This window comes from Terrapene carolina, unplaced genomic scaffold (genome assembly GCF_002925995.2).
Source record: "Terrapene carolina triunguis isolate 2854851 unplaced genomic scaffold, T_m_triunguis-2.0 Scaffold147, whole genome shotgun sequence".
Lineage (NCBI taxonomy): Eukaryota > Metazoa > Chordata > Testudines > Emydidae > Terrapene > Terrapene triunguis.
In genome coordinates, this window is record NW_020664498.1 from 623,037 (window position 1) to 643,705 (window position 20,669).

A 20,669-nucleotide genomic window follows, 5' to 3' on the forward strand; every position below is an offset into this window, starting at 1 on the left:
GAAGTTACTTGCCTCCCGTCCCATCCCTAGGACTCAGCCAGGCTCCTCTCCCCAGAATAACACCAATAGGTATTTGCTTACATGTTGTTTCAAACCTATATTTGGAAGGCCTAGGCTTCTCCCAGTGTAAACAATGTAATTTATCCTAGGAACAGGCGCCTGGCTGAGTTTTAGTAGATAAGAGTGGAAGGAATGAAATCAGTTAACAGGGCTTTGCATTTTTCCTAAATCTTTCCCTTTCACAGCTCCAGCTCACCCCCTATTCTCTTGAAAATTTTGACATTTTCCTTCTTTGGGAGGAGTGACAAAATGAAGAGGGATTCATGTTGTGGCAAAAGGTCTGAAAATTCAGAGTTACAGGAGCCAATCATAGAAGAGATGAGTCAGAGTAGAGAGATTTGCATATTTGGTACATGCCTACTGAGAAAAAACAGAGCAGCGATTAAACAAGTCAAAAACCCACATCTAATCAGCACAAGGGAAATTGCATAAGTAAAGAAACACAGAATAGCTGTGCACAATTAGCAAGGCACTGTCATTGGCTAAGACAGTTCTGTTTGGTTGGATAACCCTTAATCAGTTCCAGCAGAATGTTTCCATCTAAGTCCCAAGTAACATGGTTTAACTGAGTCACAACACAAAAAATGTAGGATGATATTAAGAACAAAAGGAAGCTGTTCTGGGTGGTGTAAAAGATATATGGCTTTAATTTTACAATCCTCTTTTAGATATATGCATTGCTTTTAAGGCACAATCCAAAAACCGTAACTGGAGAGGCTGAATTGGTATTGATGCTACATTCTTGTGATATTTGCAGTGAAGCATAAATCGCAGAGCAGGTCTTCCTGAAAAAAAGTATTTAGTAAAACTTCTTTAAAAAAACAATATAATTAAATGCAAAACAAACTGAGGGCGGTTCCATTCATGCACACAAAACCACGGTGTGCAACATATGCAAGAAAACTGGCATGTGAAAAAAAGACTCATACAATGTCCATAGAAAAGGCATCCAAAACAAAAAACAAAGTCCCCAACCCCCCCCACAACAAGAGTGATTTTTGTACCAGGAAACAAAATTATTGTAGCTAAGGATGCAAGCAGAAATAATAATCCGTTATTCATTAACTAGAGAGTGACTTAAAAAATCCTGAGCAGTTTCTACAATAGCTAGATTTTCTTGTGTTTATTATACATTTTTGGATGGAAAGGGGAAGATATGGAGAGTTAGTTTTACATAGACATAGTAGCTTTAGGAAAACAATTCACTGCCTGTTTGGTTTTTTGGAAAACCAAAAGAAACGAAACCCAACATTGATATTTTAAACGCGTTAACAGAAAAGCAGCTGGTTTTTAAAAAGCTGAAAGCTCCGCTTAGTCGTTTCCACCACACAACTTGAGCAGGATTTTCCGGTAGTCTCCTGAAGTATCACCCTAGCAACAAATCCAAAGGGAAAAAGTTAGGGAAAGAAAGCCATCCAATTGTTACACTCCTTTTTTGTTTCTGTTTTTTGTGAGGGAGGTGAGAGAAGATGCACTGTACGGATCCCAACATTTAGAATGGCTAAAAATGGACTGAGGGAAGCCTTTAATAAAAAGGAGCCTTCATTATTTTAGACTCCACATTTGAATTCCAGATCCCAGGGCTAATAAAGAGTTGACCCCAACCACAGTACAAGTCCACAGTAGGATCTTTAGGATTTATCTAGCAAAAACCCTTCAAGAACATATTTCTTCAGAAGACTGTCCTGGACTCCTAAGTACTGTGTTATGTTCTTCTGTCATGGAGGACACACCAACTTGTCCTCCCGTATTCAAAGTCACCTAATTTTCAAGCAGCATCATAAAAGCAATGTGATGGAAACTGGAAAATGGGGCCCGTATTTTCTTTCCCTCTGACCTTCCATCCTGCTGTGTTACGGGGACATGCAACGAGAATGACATCCTTATAGTATCCTACTAGACACCAGTATGGCTGAAATGGGTGACTTCACATTAATGATTCTAGCAGAATGATTTCTCACTCCTAAACACATCTATTGCATTCTATGGCATGGTTTAAAAAAGAAAATGAAAAAAAAAAAAAAAAAGCTTCCATTTAGGCCCAAACCAAATGAGAAATCAGAGAGTGTGTGTATCAGAGGGAGGTGAAAAAGTTACAAGAGACATCTTGCAGCTAACAATATCTCATCACAAATGCCATACTGGCTGAAATTCACCAATGGTTCCTTAGGAGCAGAGGCATTTTAAATATCGGTTTCTGAATGACAATGTGTGATAGCTAAACCGGTGCTGTAAAAGGGCTCACACAGTTTTTCTGTCCAAGAATATTGTGTACTAGCTAAAGCCATGCTACAATCTGGTTTTGGACATGGCTGCTAACTGTTCTGTGTGGATTAACAGTGTCACAGCAGTTCTCAGCTGGGTTTGGAAGTTGCTTCAATACACCAGGACAAATCCTAAAAATTTCATAATTTTAATAATCAGATCTATGCCATGGTTAATGGAAGGAGAGGGCTGCTCTGCATTAACAAGGGGAATATGCATTAGGAACCTAATCCTGTTTGCATTGAAGTCAATGGAAGTTTCCACTTTTACTTCAAAGGAAACAGAAATGGGCCATATTATAACTACTTTTTAATTCACATCCACGGTGTCCTGAATAATCAGAGTCTAAAACTGAATCACCATGGATTCATATCTTTGAACCACAAACTCTGTTTAAACTGATTAGCGCTGGCAATTGCTGCTGCCTGATAAAAGAGCTGATTTTACACACAACCACACACCCCTTCCCAGCTGACAGCATGTCCAATTTTCAGGCTTTAGTTTACATTCTAGTAGTTATAGTGCAAACGCATCTCCACCCAAAGGCAGACTTGTAGTGAGCATTTGCTAAGGGTTGGGGACACTAGTCCTCTCTCTGTCATCCATGGCCAGGTTACAGAGTTGCTGTGCAGGCAGTCAGTCTCTTTGGCTGCCATTACAGCCCGTTACACTCCAGTAGAGGCTGGGGACCAAGCACATCTCCTCTGCAAGTGAGGTGGGTGCCAGTGAATCTGTGGAGATGCTGATCCTTTGGCCTCTCTCTCTCCAAACCCACATTCCACTGCTGCCATGGAGAGTAGACAGAAGCCACCAGTATGGCCTCTTCCCAGTCTCCTCCTCACACAGCTTTTCCATGGCACTTTGGACCTCCATGCATGAAGAGAGAAGCAGGGAGCATACACTCAGTTATTCAGTGTCGGGAGTGGGGTTTTATGGTATGTACAGGAATCAATGGTAGGAGACAAATAATTTAAAAAAAAAAAAAAGTCTTACTGTGATGTCTGCGTAGAGGGATTTGCCATACATCCGCTTGTATTCAGTGCGTATATCCAGCAAGTCAACCTCGCTGCGCGACACCATAATTCGAATCAGAGTCCTGTCTTTTGTTCCCGCTCCCTGTGAAGAAACCAGTGAAGTGCATGAATACAATCAGCTTGCAAATTCTAGATAATTCAACACAAATTGGAGAGTCCAAGGGCCAATCCTTCCCCATGTTATGCCAGGGCAACCCCACCAAAGTCAATAGGATTGAAACAGAGTAACACAGGGCAGAATTTAGCCTACAGTGCTTTAGTGAATGAAGCGTGTGCTAACAGGACATTACCACTTTCAGTTCCTTGCACAAAGAGCAACCGAAGAGGATGATGAATTTCCACCCCATTCCACACATTCCCATCATTGTCAACCCTTCCTTGTCTCGGTCTTTTGCATAAATAAATGCACTGAGTTGCATTTCTGAGGGGATCCCAGTTTTAGACTCATGCTCTAGCTCCAAGAACAAGAAATAGAAGCGAAATACATTTGTAGGAAGGTCAAGGTGTGGAGGCCAGGAATTTGCATTACAACTGTTATTAGTTTAACTTCAATGTCTTGACTTGAATGGGGCTTAAGCACACACTTAAGTGCTTTGCTGAATTGAGGCTTTCATAAACAGACAGCAGGTTATGATCATGTGCATTTCTTTAATAAATCCCCTACTGAAGGCCAGATTCTATCAGCCTTACTCCTGGGTGAGCAATACCTCACTCCTGGAGAAATTCCATGAAAACATATGTAGAGCTTATCGAAAAAAGGTGCTTTTCAACATGAACAAGGTGGCAAGATATGGACATTAGTAAGTACAGTAGTGCCCATCCTAATACAGACAGCACACCCCAAGCTCTTCACATCACTTACAGCCCTAACCGGGATGATTTTCATCCTCTCAGCCTAACTAGCTTTATTCCATGCTCGCACAATAAGTGATCAAATCTTTGCTCAGTCAAAAACTCTCAACACATTTGACCCATTACTAATAAAGTTATGTTTTATCAGTGCCAAGGCACTTATGCAATTATATAAAAATACAGTGATGCACAGAGAGAGCACACACAGCCACAGAGACCTACCTTCATGGCTTTATGGAGTCTTTCTGCAAAGAAAGCTGGTGTATTTTTCACGCACTTAACTGCAAAAGAAATTGTAGTAACAGGTTAGTTATTCACAGCTAAATAAAAATCATTATACTTTATTGGACTTGCTCTGAATCAGGTATGTCTCTCTCTCTCTCTCCATACACACACACACACACACACACACGCCCCTGTTCCTGCTCACTTGAGTTAATCACTGAAATTAACTTTTAATTTGCAAGGCAAAGTTTCTAACTTTGCATCAGACTGGTAGTAGTTGTAGTGTCCAAGAAACCTCAGTACTTCCTTGCTAAAAGCGAATCTTTTGGTCAATGAACTGAATCTAGTTATGGGACTGAGGCAGGGGAACAACATTAGGTCTTCGCCAGTCTTCCTGATGTGGAGAAGTTCTAGTGCAAATTTTCTGCAAGGTGGATTCAATTTCTTGTCCTAAAAGTTCAAGGGAGTGGTTAAGCTGGTCAGATGAGTCCCATTCTCTCAACTTTCCAGCCTCTTGCTGTATAATCAAAAATACTTGTAATTTCCTTCAAATACTTGACAGCTGGTTTCCCTCCAGCTGCCAAAGTCTGGGATTTTTAGACAGAGAAATAACCAACAACAAGGATTTAGTACACTGCATGGCATAGCATTAATTCTAGGTGACTTCGACAACTTAATAGCCATTGTAGCACATGCAGAAATAGGTGGCAGTTTAACAGCTAAACGACCACAAAGAATTTGTATTTTAACAGTTCTGAAAACTATAGTCAGCGTAAAATTTGATAAGCTACCAAACTATACTAGCAGTTCAACTTACAGTTATTGACTGTGGGGAAGATTTTCAAGGGTAGGAGCATAAAATTTAGCTTCTAAATCCATTTAGGAGCCTAAATCAGTGGGGTGACTTTCTAAAGTTGCTGAGCACCCAGCACCTTCCACTGACTTCAACTGATTTAGGAGACTAAATTGGGATTCTAGTTTTGAGTCCAGCAGCTGCCTTCACTGGAAGCCTCACCCTTCACTTCCAGGCAAGTTATTTGTTCTTTGTTTTAGTAACTGCACACAGGTTCACAAGGACTTTTGAAAATCTTGGCATCCCCGTGTAAGTGAAATCTAGCTAGAACTGGCTTTCCATAAATCATAAGAAAGGTAAAAAAGCATATTAAAAATATACTGACAAAAATCCCACCCATTATTTCAACAGAATGAAAAAAATCTACAAACGGATCCCATATTTGATATGAATAAACAGTCAGTCACAAAGTGTAAAACAAACGATGCGGTAACCACACCACACATCCGTCTCATTAGGAGAGTTCATAGGGAATTACAAAAGTATGAAAAGCAACCAACTAAGATCAGGATAAAACGTAAGGAGCAAATCTGAAAAGGGAGTGTTTCATAGCAATGCACACTTTATATAGAAAAACGTAGGTTTCTTGGTTTTTAATTGAAATGTAGATGAAAGACAGCAGTCCACATATACACACAACTGCCAAGGATGTGCACAATTCACTTCAAAACAGAGGATGACAAAACATGAAATGTATGTTTTCCGATTACCATAATCAGCTAAAACAATCCACTTGCACTGCAAGATATTTTGAGTCTATTATTGTAAATTACCATCTGTACAGTCCAGAAAGCTTTAAAGACAGCAAAACCAAAAGGAAACAAATATTTACAATTAGACTTTTGCAGACTAGGTGCAAAGAACAAATCATCCCAGGGAAAAGGCTGATTTATGCAATAAAAAACTGGTCAAAACCAGGATGATTTCAATGTGTTACATAATGATCAAACATTAATGTTACGAAGGTCACATTAAAAAGGGTTATTGCTTTGCTTGCAAACTAGAGTCCGAGTCCTGTAACTGGAACCTTGCACTCTTGCAAAGTCCCACCCAAGTCAGTGAGACTCCATGTGGGGAAAGGGCACTCCTAAAAGGATCAGACTGTAGGATCCAAGCTATGACAATAGAGTTTCTTTGCTGTGGTAAATGGTAGCCTTTTCAAATACATTATCCTCAGTCCTAAATACGATGCCAAAGGGGTCCCAGTTTTACTGTGGTAATATGTACTTAATTTGCTATTATGTCTGTTCTGTAGGACTGACTTTCTAATGTTAGGATATGATTAATCTGGTATGAATTTATCAATCATGGCAAAAGCCAAAGAAATAAGTCCCATTGAGGGCTTCAAAAAGTCATTGGAATGACAATCTGGCCAAGCAGAGAAATATAAGCACAGTTAACTAAGAGAGCAATCAGTTCTAAAACTGCATTTCAAAAACATTAATTATTAGTAAAGGATGGTTACACAGTGTGCACATTAGCTAGGGAGTGAAAAATAAAGGACATTTACATAAAATTCAATATTTTGCAAAGTTTTGTTGGAACTTGCATAAAATGAACCCGCAACTTTATCCTAAGGCAGCCAAATGGCCTGTTCTTCCCCCTGTTGCAGTTAGCTGTAGTTTTGCTATTGATTTCAGCAACAGCAGGATCAGGGCCCAAATTTTTATTGTCATGTCCCTGTTCTAGTCCCTGTTAAACCATGTTAACCAGTTACTTGTTAATGTAATTAAGAAGAAGAAGAAAAATAATTCTGTGGGAGGCAGCACTCAAGTGTCAGAGCAAGGCAGTTATTTAGAGGAGGTAATTTGGAACAGATGTGTCAGTAAATTAGCCTTAACAATGTGCTTTACAGAGAGGACACACAGCAACTCTAAACTGGTAAAGCTTGACCCAGCTGAGCTGCTGTTTAAGGAATTGAGACCTAATCCAAAGCCCACTGAAGTTAATGGCCTGATTTTCAAAAGGCACTCAACACACACCATTCTTGTTGACTTCAATGGAAAGTGCTCATTACTTCTGAAAATGAGGCCATATATGCTTAATAATTACCTCTCCTCAGTCTAACAAATTCTAATTTTAAGTCCAGAGGCTGCTTTCAGTGGAAGCCTCACCCTTCCTTTCCAGGTAAGTTATTTGTCACGTTTTATTAACCGCAGGCAGGTTCACTAGAAGGCCCAACAAAAATGCGAAAAACTGGAAATACAGGTCAGGTTTCCTCTGGTGGAAAACAAAAAAAACCCATCTCCAGCTAGAACGAGCAGTGCAAACACCACAGCTATTCCTGCTGCTATCGTCATTGCTGCAACAGCTTCTATACACTGAAACAAAAAGAAAGACATACCTACTGCCACCATGCCGCTTTCAAGGTCCCCAGACATCTCACGAGATATGCTCTTCTCGATATCACGGTTACACATCCGCTGGTACTCACTGAAAACTAGAGGGGGAGGGGGGGGGAAGAAAGGAAAAAAAGTGCTTTCAGCAGCCAGTCTTGTAAGATGGGCATTGATTCATGCTTATACTTGTCAGCTTCCTCTGAAGTTATACTATGCTTACAGAGCCTTTACAGTAGCATTTGGTGACGGTGGCTCAAATGTTTTTCAGGCCTAGTTTGCCAGTTTTCAAAATAAAACTGGAAGTTCATCCTTCATGCCCGGCAAGACTTCCCCACACTTAGTACTCCATTTAGAGGCCATGCATTTATAATCTACCCCCTTCTCTTCATGGTAATTGTGAAGGGTGGATGTGAATAAATAGGACATGCCTTCTTCATATCTCCCTGTCTTGATTTCTGCTTCTTCAAGGACATAGGAGTCATAGTCCTGCTATTGGCAACAACCTTTTAGAGCCCAGCAGCATGAACAGAGAAGGGGTCTGTGGTAAAGAGAGGCCTTTTTTACACACACACACACACACACACACACACACACACATAAATCAATCTTTAAAAAGATCTAGAACACACCTCTAAATATAAAAACTTTGAATTTAAAGTTTTTTTTTTTTAAACAGGATTTAAAAAAAACCAAACAAACCACAAAGCCACCACCCTAATGATCAGGCAGCCTAGCTAGTGCATCTAGAGGCTGCGGGGGAGTGGATTGTTCACTCTCCATACTTCTCCATCTTGGCCTCTTTGAGACGGTCAATCATACAACAACTTTCTGGTCATTGCCAACCCGGGCTGGCTTTGAATTAGCAACCCCGCAGTTAAGGTTGGGAGCCTAATTCATTTAGGCTCCTTTGAAAATCTCAGCATAAAGACTTTATAGCCTAGTCACAGTTCCCTAAAGTTAAGCCGTTCATTTTTAAAACTTTGACGACAGACTGGAAGGTGACCTTTAAGACCGTCGTACAGTAACAGCTACTCTGTTAATCCAGGATCACAAGGAGGACCAGGGATGAAAAAAAAGCATCCTCTTCCACTCTGTCACCCTGGGGCACTTCTAAGTCACATCGCTTAGCCATGCTGAGCACGTTGCTACAGAGATCCAAACGAAAAATGAAGTCTAGGGTCTATACGCAGACTCTCTCTCTCTCTCTGTACCATGAGCAAGATGTAGAGCTGGGTGACTGCAGACTGTGACCATGATGAAACTTCAGTTGTGGGGGAGGAGGACAGAAAAATGCCAACCAAAGTCATCTACAGCTGCAAACTGACATTCTGAACTATTATGGCCGTGTCTGCACTAGACATGTTCCCTAAAATTTCCCTCTGCTGTAGCTCCACAAGTGGTAGCACTAGTGCAGAGCAGTTTTTAACCACCATGTTGTCTAGCCCTTAAAAAGCACCTTGTCTACACTACAGCTCCATGCTAACACCAGTGGAGCTGCACTGAGAGTAGCAATGGGGAGACTGTTTAGGGATGATAAAAGACGAGAATAGAAAAGACCCATGTTGAGATCAGAGCACTATAGCATTGGATATAGAGGGAACTAATTGGGCATGCCACTAGATTTAAAGGATGAGATTCGGACCTTTTCCTTTCTCATGCCACCCCAGAGTCCCAATACCCAGCATTTAAAAACGGTGCTAACTGTAGAACAATTACAGTATTTGTGTGTAGACTCCAAAAGAGCTACTGATATGACTGTAACAAGGAATATGTGGGACTGCCATGCGGGCATGTGGATGTAAAAATTAAGTAGAGCTCCTTAATTTCTTCGTAAGACACAAATTCAGACAAAAGATGAGCCTCTATAATAGTTTCATCTTTAGGAGAGATATGGGCCTACATACACACACAGCGCAGGATAAGCTAAAAGCAACGTGTATGTGTGTAATCCAAGCTCCTTAGGAGACATTTATGTAGCAAATCAAGACACCATTACCTGCCCTGAGGTGAGCTCTGCTCCTGGCACACAGAATGGCATTGAACTTGGACTCGTCGGTCCCTAGACGGTTCTCTCCAGCAGCATAGAGCTCCTAAACACAAAAAGGAATCCACACTTCGTTAATTAGTTTCCCAGTCTGGTGGCTTTTAGACCTACCTTCTAGGCACTTATACACTTCCCCTCTTCTAACACTGACCACTCGGTCTGAACAACAAGTGACCTGAGTGGCACTAGCTTGAGCCTTTACGCACATTATAAGCCTTATTTGCACCCATAATTGCCAGTGAAAGATGCATAGATGCTTGACTACAAGAGCTCCAGAGTACCCACCTTAAGGGGAAACCCCTGGGGAAAAAAAGATTGGTCACATGGGGTGAGAGTAATTCTTGCCAGTGATAAGGTTCAGTTCTAGTTTTCATCCTAGAGGGATGGGATAGAGGGGGGAGGGATAGCTCAGTGGTTTGAGCATTGGCCTGCTAAACCCAGGGTTGTGAGTTCAATCCTTGAGGGGGCCACTTAGGGATCTGGGGCAAAATCAGTACTTGGTCCTGCTAATGAAGGCAGGGGGTTGGACTTGATGATCTTCCAAGGTCCCTTCCAGTTCTAGGAGATAGGATATCTCCATTAATTATTATTATTATCCTAAAATATTCCCAGACACTGTCGGAGTTCCTCAGAATTCTCCTTTTTCTCTTAGGATGAAATTCACGATTCAGAAAGCTAATTTTATTACTATTTATATCACACTAGGACACTAAATATGCCAGGCATGGTACAGACCCAGAGAAAGACACAGTCCTTGGCACAAAGATCTTATTCTCCCACTTCCCCAGATAGTAAGTGGCTACATGCTATGACAAGGTGAAACATTTCATTAGGATCCAAGTGTCTCCCTGCTCAACAAATCCTGAGTTAATGGGCTTTGAGGGAAGTTTAGTTAGTTGGGAAGGGGAAGTTTTCCTCTGCTCCAAACATGTATTGCACTTAAAAACACTGGTCTTCAGCCTGTGGCTGCTTCACAGACTTCCCTCCCACCCACCACACAAGGGCTTTCGCCAACAGATCCACAAATTTACAGAATCAGAGCCTGATCAAAAGCCCATTGAAATCAATGAGAGTCTTTTCCCATTGCCTTCAGTGGGCTTTGGATGAGGCCTTCCATGAGAGACACTCTACTCCTGGGGGAATTCTGCACTACTGCGCATGTGCAGAATTTATGTCCTCCACAGATTTTTTTGCTTCCCCTCAGAAAAATGACTTTCGGATAGGGGAGCAAAGAAGAGCCACAAGCGTGGTCATGCAACCCTCCCCAGCAGTATGTTTCAGGTGCCCAGGGCAGCCAGCAGAGAGGTAAATCACTGTGTGGCAGAGGGTGGGACTGGGGAAGACCCAGCTGGTAGCTCCTACCCTAAACCAGGCCCAGCTGCTAGTCCCGGCTGGACTGGGGAGAATAGGATTTCCTCTTCCCATGCACGGCATCCAGGGCTGTGTCAGACCCACCCCCAGATTTCTCCCCCAGCTGTAGAAAACTCAGCAAACTTCCCCTCCCCGCGCTTCCCACGCCCATCGCTCCTCCGCTGCAGGGGGAGGGGTCACTGTACAGGGAACTGCTCCCCCCATCTGCCTAACCCCCCGGGCATCCAGACCACCTCATACCAAGACCCTCTCACCAAGCCTCATCCCCCCCCCCCGCACTAAGAACCTTCCCCCTCTCCCCCATCAACAAGCATCACTCCCACTGCACCTGGACCACCCTGACGTGTCACCCACACCTGGATCCCCACCCTGCCAAGCCCCAACCAACCGCACCTGGATCCCCAACCCACTGGGCCTCACTCCCCCTGCATCTGGACCCACCCCTCCCCGAGTCCCTCACGCCCCTCTGCCGAGCTCTATCCCCCCTACACCCAGATTCCCCCCCGCTGAGCCCAAACCACCTTCAACTGGACCCCCCTTCAGAGTCTCATTACCGATGCATCCAGAACTTCTCAATAAGACCCTGTGCATCCAGATCCCTCACTGAGCCACCCACACCCAGATTGCCCCACACAGAACCCTCTCAACCCACACCTGGATCCCCTGACACTAAGCCCCTCCACACTTGGATCATGCCTTGCTGAACCTGCCTGCCCACACCTGGTGCACCTGGCATGGAAGAGCAGGGCCCTGGGGTGTTTCTGGGGTAGGCCCTGCCCTTGTGTTGTGTCAAGGTTGGGTGCAGCCTTACCGCTGAGTCCGTGTCCCGGGTGGGAGCTGCACAGTGATCTCCTATCTCTGTGCAGCCAGTGGCCTGTGCGCCCCAATGCCATATTGGAGCCTCCCCATTTATTTGACAAATAAAATTTGAAGAATTTTAAAATATGCGCAGAATTTTTCTTTTTTGGCGCAGAATTCCCTCAGGAGTAACACTTTCACCTTTCCCATCTCATTCCTCAAAATCCACTCACTGGGACATAAGGAGCATCTCACAGAACACAATTCCACAACACGAAAGGGCTGTGTCCTCCTAGCTCAGGATCTCCATTTCCAGCCTCCTGCAGCAGAAACACACAGTTCTATTGCTCTGTCAAGTTTGTCTACAATGCAATTAGACACTCACAACTGGCCCATACCAGCTGACTCGGGCTAAGGGGCTGTTTAATTGCCGTGTAGATGTTCAGGCTCCCACCGCTGTGAGGTGGGAGGGCTCTAGAGCCTGGACTCCAGCGTGAGCCTGAACATCTACACGGCAATTAAACAGCCCCATAGCCCGATCATTGTGAGCCTGAGTCAACTGGCACAGGTCAGCTGTGGGTGTCTAATTGCAATGTAGACATAACCTCAGGGTCCTTCGGGGCTCCTTCTTGGGCTGAAACATTGGCCCTGGGCCAATAAAACACACTTTGTAATCAGAATGAAATAGTCAAGGGCATGGATTGCAAGGAGGGGAGACTTTTAAGCACCAATGTTGCCATGTCATTTTACAATAATAATAAAACAACAGTTTGACTTTATTTCCATAACCTGATGCAAGGAGGATGGGGCACACAGAGCTGGATCCCACAAAGGTATACAGAAAACACAGTTCAACTTTTTCTTGTGATTAGTGCAATGGCTCACCCAACAGTATTTGGTAGTAAACCACCAGATAAACATGAACCTGACAATTCCTGCTTGCCAGCATCAGTAAGCAGAACCATGTTTGGAGGTACCCACATTCTCGTGGGGATCTCCAAAGCAATTTCTAACCTCAGCCACAGACGTCATTTGATATTGTTTTGTAGAAACAGGAGGGGGGGGGGGGGAGGGGAGGGGACAGCAAGCCACTGAAGTTATTAAAAACCAACCTAAATGAATCATCAACAATCTTTGAACAGTTATTTTTACAAGTAATTTTTTTAAAGGGTCAAAAGAAAATATTTGTACAAAATCAACTAAACAAAAGTAGTAACAACGTTTTGAAAGAGAATAACTACAAATAAAATCTCTCAGTTCAATGTGCCCAGTTTGAGTACACCAAATCCTATTGGATTTAATGGGAATTGTGCTACTAAACTCCCACATACTGAAATGAGATATACACCTGTACACAAGGAAGCATCTCTTACTAACCTGAACATCCCTTTGGACAAGGGACATGTCTACATTTGTACTTTCATCTCTGTTTCCCTGAAAGAATTACAAATAGTAGCGATTAATATACACCCTTTTCAGTTAACAAAACAGCCCCTTCCACTCAAGCTCCCACACACCCAAAAAAAGCCACTAAGTCTTTACACTTTAATGTTTATAACCTGGGACAAACAAAGCCACGTTTGCTTTGTTACTATGGGGATTTTGGTTCTGAAGGTACAGGAAACTGCAGACCCTTTCACCTTGGGGCAAATAAAATTCCTATTCATAGAAGTAACAGATAAAAATATAGGATTCACTTGTAATCAAGTAAAGAAAAACATAGTTGTGTGCAAGTAATAGTGTTCACCTGAATTCAGGAGAGAGTATTTGCCTTACTGTTGCAATGAACTGGTGCAAGCATAAGGACAATAGAAAGAATGACATTGTTACCATCTTCATTTATCCAAAACCCACCAGAAAACGTTATGAACCGATTTGTAGTGGGTAGAATATCCTTGTACAGGGACAGAAAATTAAAATAAATCCATGAAGAAGGGGACATGAGGATTTATGTATGGTAGTTACAGGATATCAATATTATCGTATTTTTATTTCTTAAAGTTAAGCTTATTTTTCCCCCCTTCTTTCACTCATCTCTGAAGACCCACCAGCACTAACACAGACAATCATTTTCCAGACTGGGGATCAGTTTCTGAAATCATACACTGATTTCATTGGAAGTTTTGCATGAGTGAAGTTTGCAGTACTTGCTCCTTTTATCACTGCAAATAGGTAAGTAGAAACCAGTATTAGAAAAACAGGAAACAAATTTCAAAAATTTCTTGCTCTATTTTGCATCAAAATTTCAAAATTGAAAAAAAAAAAAAAAAAAAAAAAAACACAGGTCAACTGTGTGTGCGGGCGCGCGCGTGTGTGCAACAATAAAATTACTTTCCAAACAAGTTTAGTTTAAGTGCTTTGCTTCTTTATTTTAATGCAGGTTATGGGATTCCTGGAGAAACAGTGAACTGTGTTAGCCACAACTGAGTTCAAAACTAAGGCCCCAGGTTCTGCAAACACTTATGAACATGTTCCATTGCAGACCTTCAATACAATTGTCATGTGGTTTAAAAATTAAGTTGTGTGTCCCTACTACATATTACCCTTTCTTATAAAAGACAAGACAAGAAACAGGGGGAAAGTGGAGAAATATTTAGAGCCTTGATGCCTGGCCACATGATAATTTTAAGTCTTTTCTATCCTTTTATTCTCTTCTTAGCCAGAATAATTCAACCTGCGTTGCTAAAGGACTTTCACCATCTTAGACCACATGGCACAGTAAGGACCATGTACTGCTGTGGTGGCCATATTCAAGAGTGCCTGACAAAAAACAGCACACTTCAATTTTAGAGGCTAAAAACACAAGAGAGCAGATCCTCAGCAGCTGTAAATTGGCACAGTTCCACTGATGCCAATGAGGGATGCCAGTTTATATCAGATGAAGAGCTGGATATGCATCTCTCTCTCACCCCACTATGTCCACTAATTTTCAGGAACGATTGTACACAAGTATTACTTGAGTATTGAAGTACCTGAGAAAGTGAGATTAAAAGCCTCTGGAAGTGTCCAGATGTGTCATTTCGTATAGCTTCCTCCAGAGTTTTCTTAAATTCTGCAAGACCAAAAGTCATTGTGCATATCTGCTCATTTCACAAGTGCTTGTACACAGTTTTACTACAAATCCGTGATTAAAGCCTCCAATGCCTGGTGGAGGCCTCTGATTTTTTTCCATTACTGTTATGAAAATGTGCTCTGCAGGGTGATCAGAAAAGGTAGAGTTACTGGGACTATGTCAAGCCTAACCTGTTTTGTAGGTCCTGCTGATTTCTCGAATGTGCTCATTACTGCGAGAAGACATTATTTCAATGAGACAGGCTTCATCTGTGCCAGCACCCTATATGCAAAGAAGAGGGGAGGAAAAAAAATATACACACACATATCTTGGACACTCAGTTTCTTGGTATGATAATACATTACAGCAGTGAGCTATCTCCAGGTCAGAATTAAAACTAGGCAATTCAGAAGTCATTATTTTGTGTAAGAAATATTCCAGCTGAATAGTTCACATGTTGCTCATAATACAAACGTCCAGAACATAAATACATATTAACAGGCTCTTTTTCCCCGAGAAAACATAAGAGCCATGTTAAGGGCATTAATTAAGTACTTATAAAAGTATTTTAAAAGATATAATCATTTATATCAGATTTTATACAGCAAATTTTACACAGTTAATATTTCTTATAATGAACAATACTTGAGAAAGACTAATTTGATCCAATTCTGTTTCTGAGGGCAACTAATGTTTTTAAGTGTTGTTTCAACCCCCTGGCTACTTTGCTTATACCCTGCAACTGAGAACTTCTATGTAAACCTTGGTGCTGTGATTCAGGGATTTACATGTTTATTTCAGCTCATTTTTGTAAGGTTATCAAAAAAGTTCAAGAATTAACATGTTTAAAAATGGAACTATCTTGAGAATAAAGGTTGCAAAAACAGTCTGGAAAGTTTCAATAATAAATAACCATCATTTCTATAATGCTTTCCATCATTTAAAGCATTCTATGTGAAGTCCTAGGTGAGATAGGAAACTATATCCCCATTTTACTCATGCGGGAAACCAAGGCCGAGGTTACATCCAAAGTTTTCACCCAGTAATTTTTGGTGCCCAAGTGACATATCTAAGGACCTGATTTTCAGAGGCACTGGGCACCCCAACCCAAAGGAAGCCGATGGGAGCTGTGGGTGTTCAGCAGCTCTGCTAATCAGGCCCAGCATGCTTCAACCTGGGCATCCGAGACTGGAAGAACCTCAAATCAGCAGCCAATCTGGAAAATGTTGGTCTAAATAACTTGCCTCCACCCACACTGCATGTTAGGGTACGTCTACACTTACTTCCTGGTTCGGCGGCAGGCAATCGATCTTCTGGGATCGATTTATCGCGTCTTGTCTAGACGCGATAAATCAATCCCGGAAGTGCTCGCCGTCGATGCCGGTACTCCAGCTAGGCGAGAGGAGTACGCGGCATCGACGAGGGAGCCTGCCTGCCACATCTGGACCCGCGGTAAGTTCGGACTAAGGTACTTCGAATTCAGCTACATTATTAACGTAGCTGAATTTGCGTACCTTAGTTCGAAGTGGGGGGTTAGTGTGGACCAGGCCTTAGTGGCAGAATCAGGATTAGAACTCAGTTCCTGAGACTCACCAACATAGATCCTCTGCATAATGTTGTTTCTCTCTCTCTCTCTTTTTTTTTTTTATTAAAGAGAACCTTAAATCTATTTCACAGTTACACTTGGTCATTGTCTACTTGAGAGATGGGGCATAAACAGTCATTTAAGAGACACAATCCAAAGACAAGTTTTGGGGGAATTTAAGCACCCAACATGATTAACAAAAACTACATAATCTTAAAGGCTTAATTTCCCTAAACAAACCTTTATAGCCTCCTTTATTTCACAAACATCATACATGACGGGTGTCTTCAGCATTGCCAAGATTGTCTTCTCAAAGTTGCCTGACAGCTCAGATTTAAGGTCTTTGATCAAATCCTGATTGGAAATAATAATTTTTTAAAAAGGCTCAGAATCAGAGATATTAACAATTACTAGCACTAGATTCTTGCAGCTTACTGGGACTTTTTCACATTTAAGAAAAAGTAGCACATACACAAAATAAAATTGTTCCACTTAACGGTACTAATGGTAGCAACTGGCAACAACTTAAAAAAAAGAACTTTAAATGTCGTATACCGAACAAAGGGTCAAAATGAACAGTTAGCAAAGAGGACTGATGCTTTGCAGCCAAACTGGATTACAGGCTGGAGGTGAGGGAGGTGGAGCCATACCTGCATGGGCTATGGTGGCTGCCCACCAATACCATCATTCCTTTATGCGTGATATCGACATCGGTTAATTCTCAGTGTTTTTTTTCCAAGCATTGGCACTGGTTGGCCCATTGATAAAAGGCATGGCAGCAGGTAGTGGTTGGCTCTTAATGGTCTGTGAAATACTTGCCTTTCCATAAGCTGTTTTGAAGGACAGGATGATCTGCTGCCTTTGCTTGTTTGAGCGACTTCCAAGACAATCTATAATCGCCTGCTCATCAGTTCCTGTGAACACAAAGGGTGCATAACGTATGACATTTTAATGCTATCACATTCTATTAGGGTCTGATCCCGCTCTTACTTATGTCAGTAGCTAAATTCTAAATTCTTGACTTTAGTAGGAGCTGAATTGAACTCTTACTGCACAGCATCCCCAACGTATCAGATGGGACATTACATCAAATATTCTAGTTATATGCTCGGATTGTCAAATTATTTCCAGCACTAATCTCAACTGCAAATACAACGGAAAGAAACACACCAGACTCATAACATTGGTTATTCTTGTGGTCTCTCCCAGTTGATTACCTCAGATAAAGGTTTAGTTTGTTACAGGAAGGATAACAGTTCTGGAACTATTCCACTCTTTGCAAGTATAACAATGAAGAATGGCAGTGGTGGAGCAATGCTGCAATACTGCTTTCAACAGAAACTAAGCCCATGGACCACTCACCAAATCCTTTCATAGCTTTTCTCAAAACTTCTGCATCCCGCAGGGGGTCGAATCCTGGTGCATCAGTGATTGTGCCTCTCTTTCCAGACTAAGTCATGTCAATAAAAAGGATAACTGTTAGATACTGGATTAGCTAGAAAACTGGATTTCACATTATTAGTAACTTGCCCCAGTCACAGCCCATGTCAGAGAAGAAACGACGAAAATTACAACGGCATTTAAATGGTTTATTCATTTTATATTCAAACTATGTGGACATGTGGAAAAGAAAAAGCCTCACAGCATCTCGTTCATTAAGGTTTCATAAAGTGGTATAGGCAAATGGAAATATTTTGTTAGGAAAGGCAGATTCAATAAAAGGGATTTAAAACTCGCTTTAAAAATTTCATTTAGGATATTTTGCTAAAATGCGATTTAATGTCACCCAGTCTGTATTGATATTGTTGCTATCTGAGTAAGAGCTCTCTCTGGCCAAACCTCCTCCTTTGTTCATGATTTTATTGGACTTTGTTTGCTTCTGGTTTACGCAAAGGAAACATGCAGCAATTAAAAATTAAACACACTGAAATGCATCTTACTGTTCCAGGTGTGATTGTGGGCATCACAGATCCTGAATAAGAAGGCATAGAGGGATTCACAGCTGGGCCTGATGGATAACTTGGCATTGGCTGTTGCCCAGGCAGTGGCATTGGCTGTTGCCCAGGTGGTGGCATGGGTTGCTGCCCTGGGTAGGTCATTGGCTGTTGCCCAGGCAGTGGCATGGGTTGCTGCCCTGGGTAGGTCATTGGCTGCTGCCCTGGTGGTGGCGGCATGTGGCTGCCTGGGTATCCTGGATAAGCTGGCATTCCTGCTGTTGCATTTCCTCCAGGTGGGGGGTACATTCCGTAAGAGGCTTGCTGTCCTGACGGAGGTTGCCCAAAGCCCCCAGGAGGGACAGGGGGATAGCCTCCAGGCGCAGGAGGATACATGCTTTGTGGTACATTGGCACCTCCAAAGGTTCCTGACAAATTAGAAGCCTGCAATGACAGATAATTAAAGCAATATAGATTAAGATGGATCAGGTGTTGACTTTCAGCTGTATACTTGGCACTGTTAAAAAATAAATAAATAAATAAAATAAAGTAGAGAGTCACCTCCCCCAAGTCAGGAAAGGGAAGTGTATATCCATGTGTGAAAATCTCCTTCCCCAAAGGAAAGGGATTGACCAGCAACCATGGAGAAAATGAACCATTCTCCATCCATATCTGCTACTGTCTCTTCTTAAGTTTCTCTACCTCAGCCATCAGAACTGCAGTCACATAACCACAGCCTCTAGCTTTATAGACCACATGCTCATACAAGCAGCACTAGTAACCACACCATCCTTACAGTTAAAAAGGTTATCAGATTAACACCAACACCAAAAAGCCAAACAAGGTACAGGTCAATTCCTTCTCTGATCATGGTTGTTTTACTGTATCAGCTGGGATTTACTCTCAGATACTGTGAGTAAAACGCATTTGCCCTCCTCCCTAGGGTATTTTATGTGGCAGACAGATAATTTATAAAATCCTCTGCAGCGCACTTGGGCATCTAGGGTAGAATCCCACAGAACTATCCTTCAGTGATCGCACCATGCTCTTGCAAAGTACTCCTTTTCCAGTAGCATAAATTAGACTAGAACAGGATGGTTCTAGTCAGTTTCATGCTGCTGGTGCTGCCACTTACTCTACTGAGAACACACTGCTAATTTCAATCTGTAGCTACCAAATATCTCCACATAATAAACACTCTGGAATGCACTTTGTGGTGCAAATGTTCACAATTTGCCCAAGTCTGTCGTATAAACAGAGAGACCAGGTGGGTGAGGTAATATCTTTTATTGGGCCAACTTCTGTTCGTGAGAGAGAAGCTTTTGAGCCACACAGAGCTCTTCCTCAGGTCTGGGAAAGGTACTGCCAGTGTCCCAGCAAAATGCAAGGTGGAACAGATGGTTTAGCATAAGTAGTTTGTACGTTAGGGACCATACAAGATAGAGTGGCTCCTTAATACCTCTGCAGTCTTAGGACAAAAAGAGGGGTTAGTGAGTTACAGATTTTTGTAATAAGTCATAAATCCGGTGGCTTCTTTCAGTCCACAATTTTTAGTGTCTAGCAGAATAATGAATTTAAGCACTCAGGCTTGTCTTTTGAAAGAGTGTAGGTTTCCTTTGAGGATGAGGATTGATAGGTCAGATCTACATTGATCACTTTGTGTATAAGCAGCATACAGTGAAAGGAGATTTATCAACAGTTTCAGCCTTCCTGCAGGTTCTACTTTGAGCACAAGAATAAAATAAAAATAAAGAGATAAATCACTTCTGTATTTTCCTAGGTCTACAAAAGTTACTTTCACCTTAATCTGTTACAAGGAGACACATCCGGTCTTAGAGAAGGAGTGTGGGAGACAAGGGATGAGACACTGTCTCACACTATGTAACCTCAGCTAAGTCACTTGTTCACAGCCTTGCTCACTCAAACTGGCTGAAGAGTTAGGTAAAAAGCAGAACTTGGACTGAGTTTTCCAGTGTAACCAATTAGCCATATACATCAACATTATTAGTTCTTTCCCTTCCTCTTTGCACTGCAAGAGCCACAATACCAAGCCAAGATTTAAAAACAAAACACAAAAAAAAACCTCCCTACAGTTAGGTTCCTAAACCCTTATTTTGTTGACTAAATTAGTGGCCTGATTTTCTTAAATGCTGAACTCCCAACAGCACACATTAGCCTCAATGGAAGTTATTGTATGCTCAGTACCTTTAAAAATCAGGCCATGAATTCAGCCACTACATTCTTCCCATTTTCCTCC

General features: G+C 42.0%; 1 protein-coding gene across 2 annotated transcripts in view; it reads right to left on the minus strand.

Annotated features, from left to right (window-relative positions):
* Nucleotides 1-1,041: 1,041 nt before the first annotated feature.
* The window catches only part of LOC113406888 (annexin A11-like), a 63,832-nt gene continuing 44,204 nt past the window's right edge, over nt 1,042-20,669 (minus strand). For both annotated transcript variants that reach the window (XM_026653730.2, XM_026653731.1), the window contains exons 4-15: nt 18,419-18,856; nt 17,841-17,928; nt 17,298-17,392; nt 16,719-16,832; nt 15,085-15,175; nt 14,814-14,893; nt 13,219-13,275; nt 9,625-9,718; nt 7,634-7,729; nt 4,434-4,492; nt 3,319-3,441; nt 1,042-1,431 (exon numbers count right to left, since the gene is read on the minus strand). In XM_026653730.2, the coding sequence (XP_026509515.1) occupies nt 1,372-1,431; nt 3,319-3,441; nt 4,434-4,492; nt 7,634-7,729; nt 9,625-9,718; nt 13,219-13,275; nt 14,814-14,893; nt 15,085-15,175; nt 16,719-16,832; nt 17,298-17,392; nt 17,841-17,928; nt 18,419-18,856 (1,395 nt within the window). In that variant the 3' untranslated portion in view covers nt 1,042-1,371. The remainder of the gene's footprint in view (nt 1,432-3,318; nt 3,442-4,433; nt 4,493-7,633; nt 7,730-9,624; nt 9,719-13,218; nt 13,276-14,813; nt 14,894-15,084; nt 15,176-16,718; nt 16,833-17,297; nt 17,393-17,840; nt 17,929-18,418; nt 18,857-20,669) is intronic.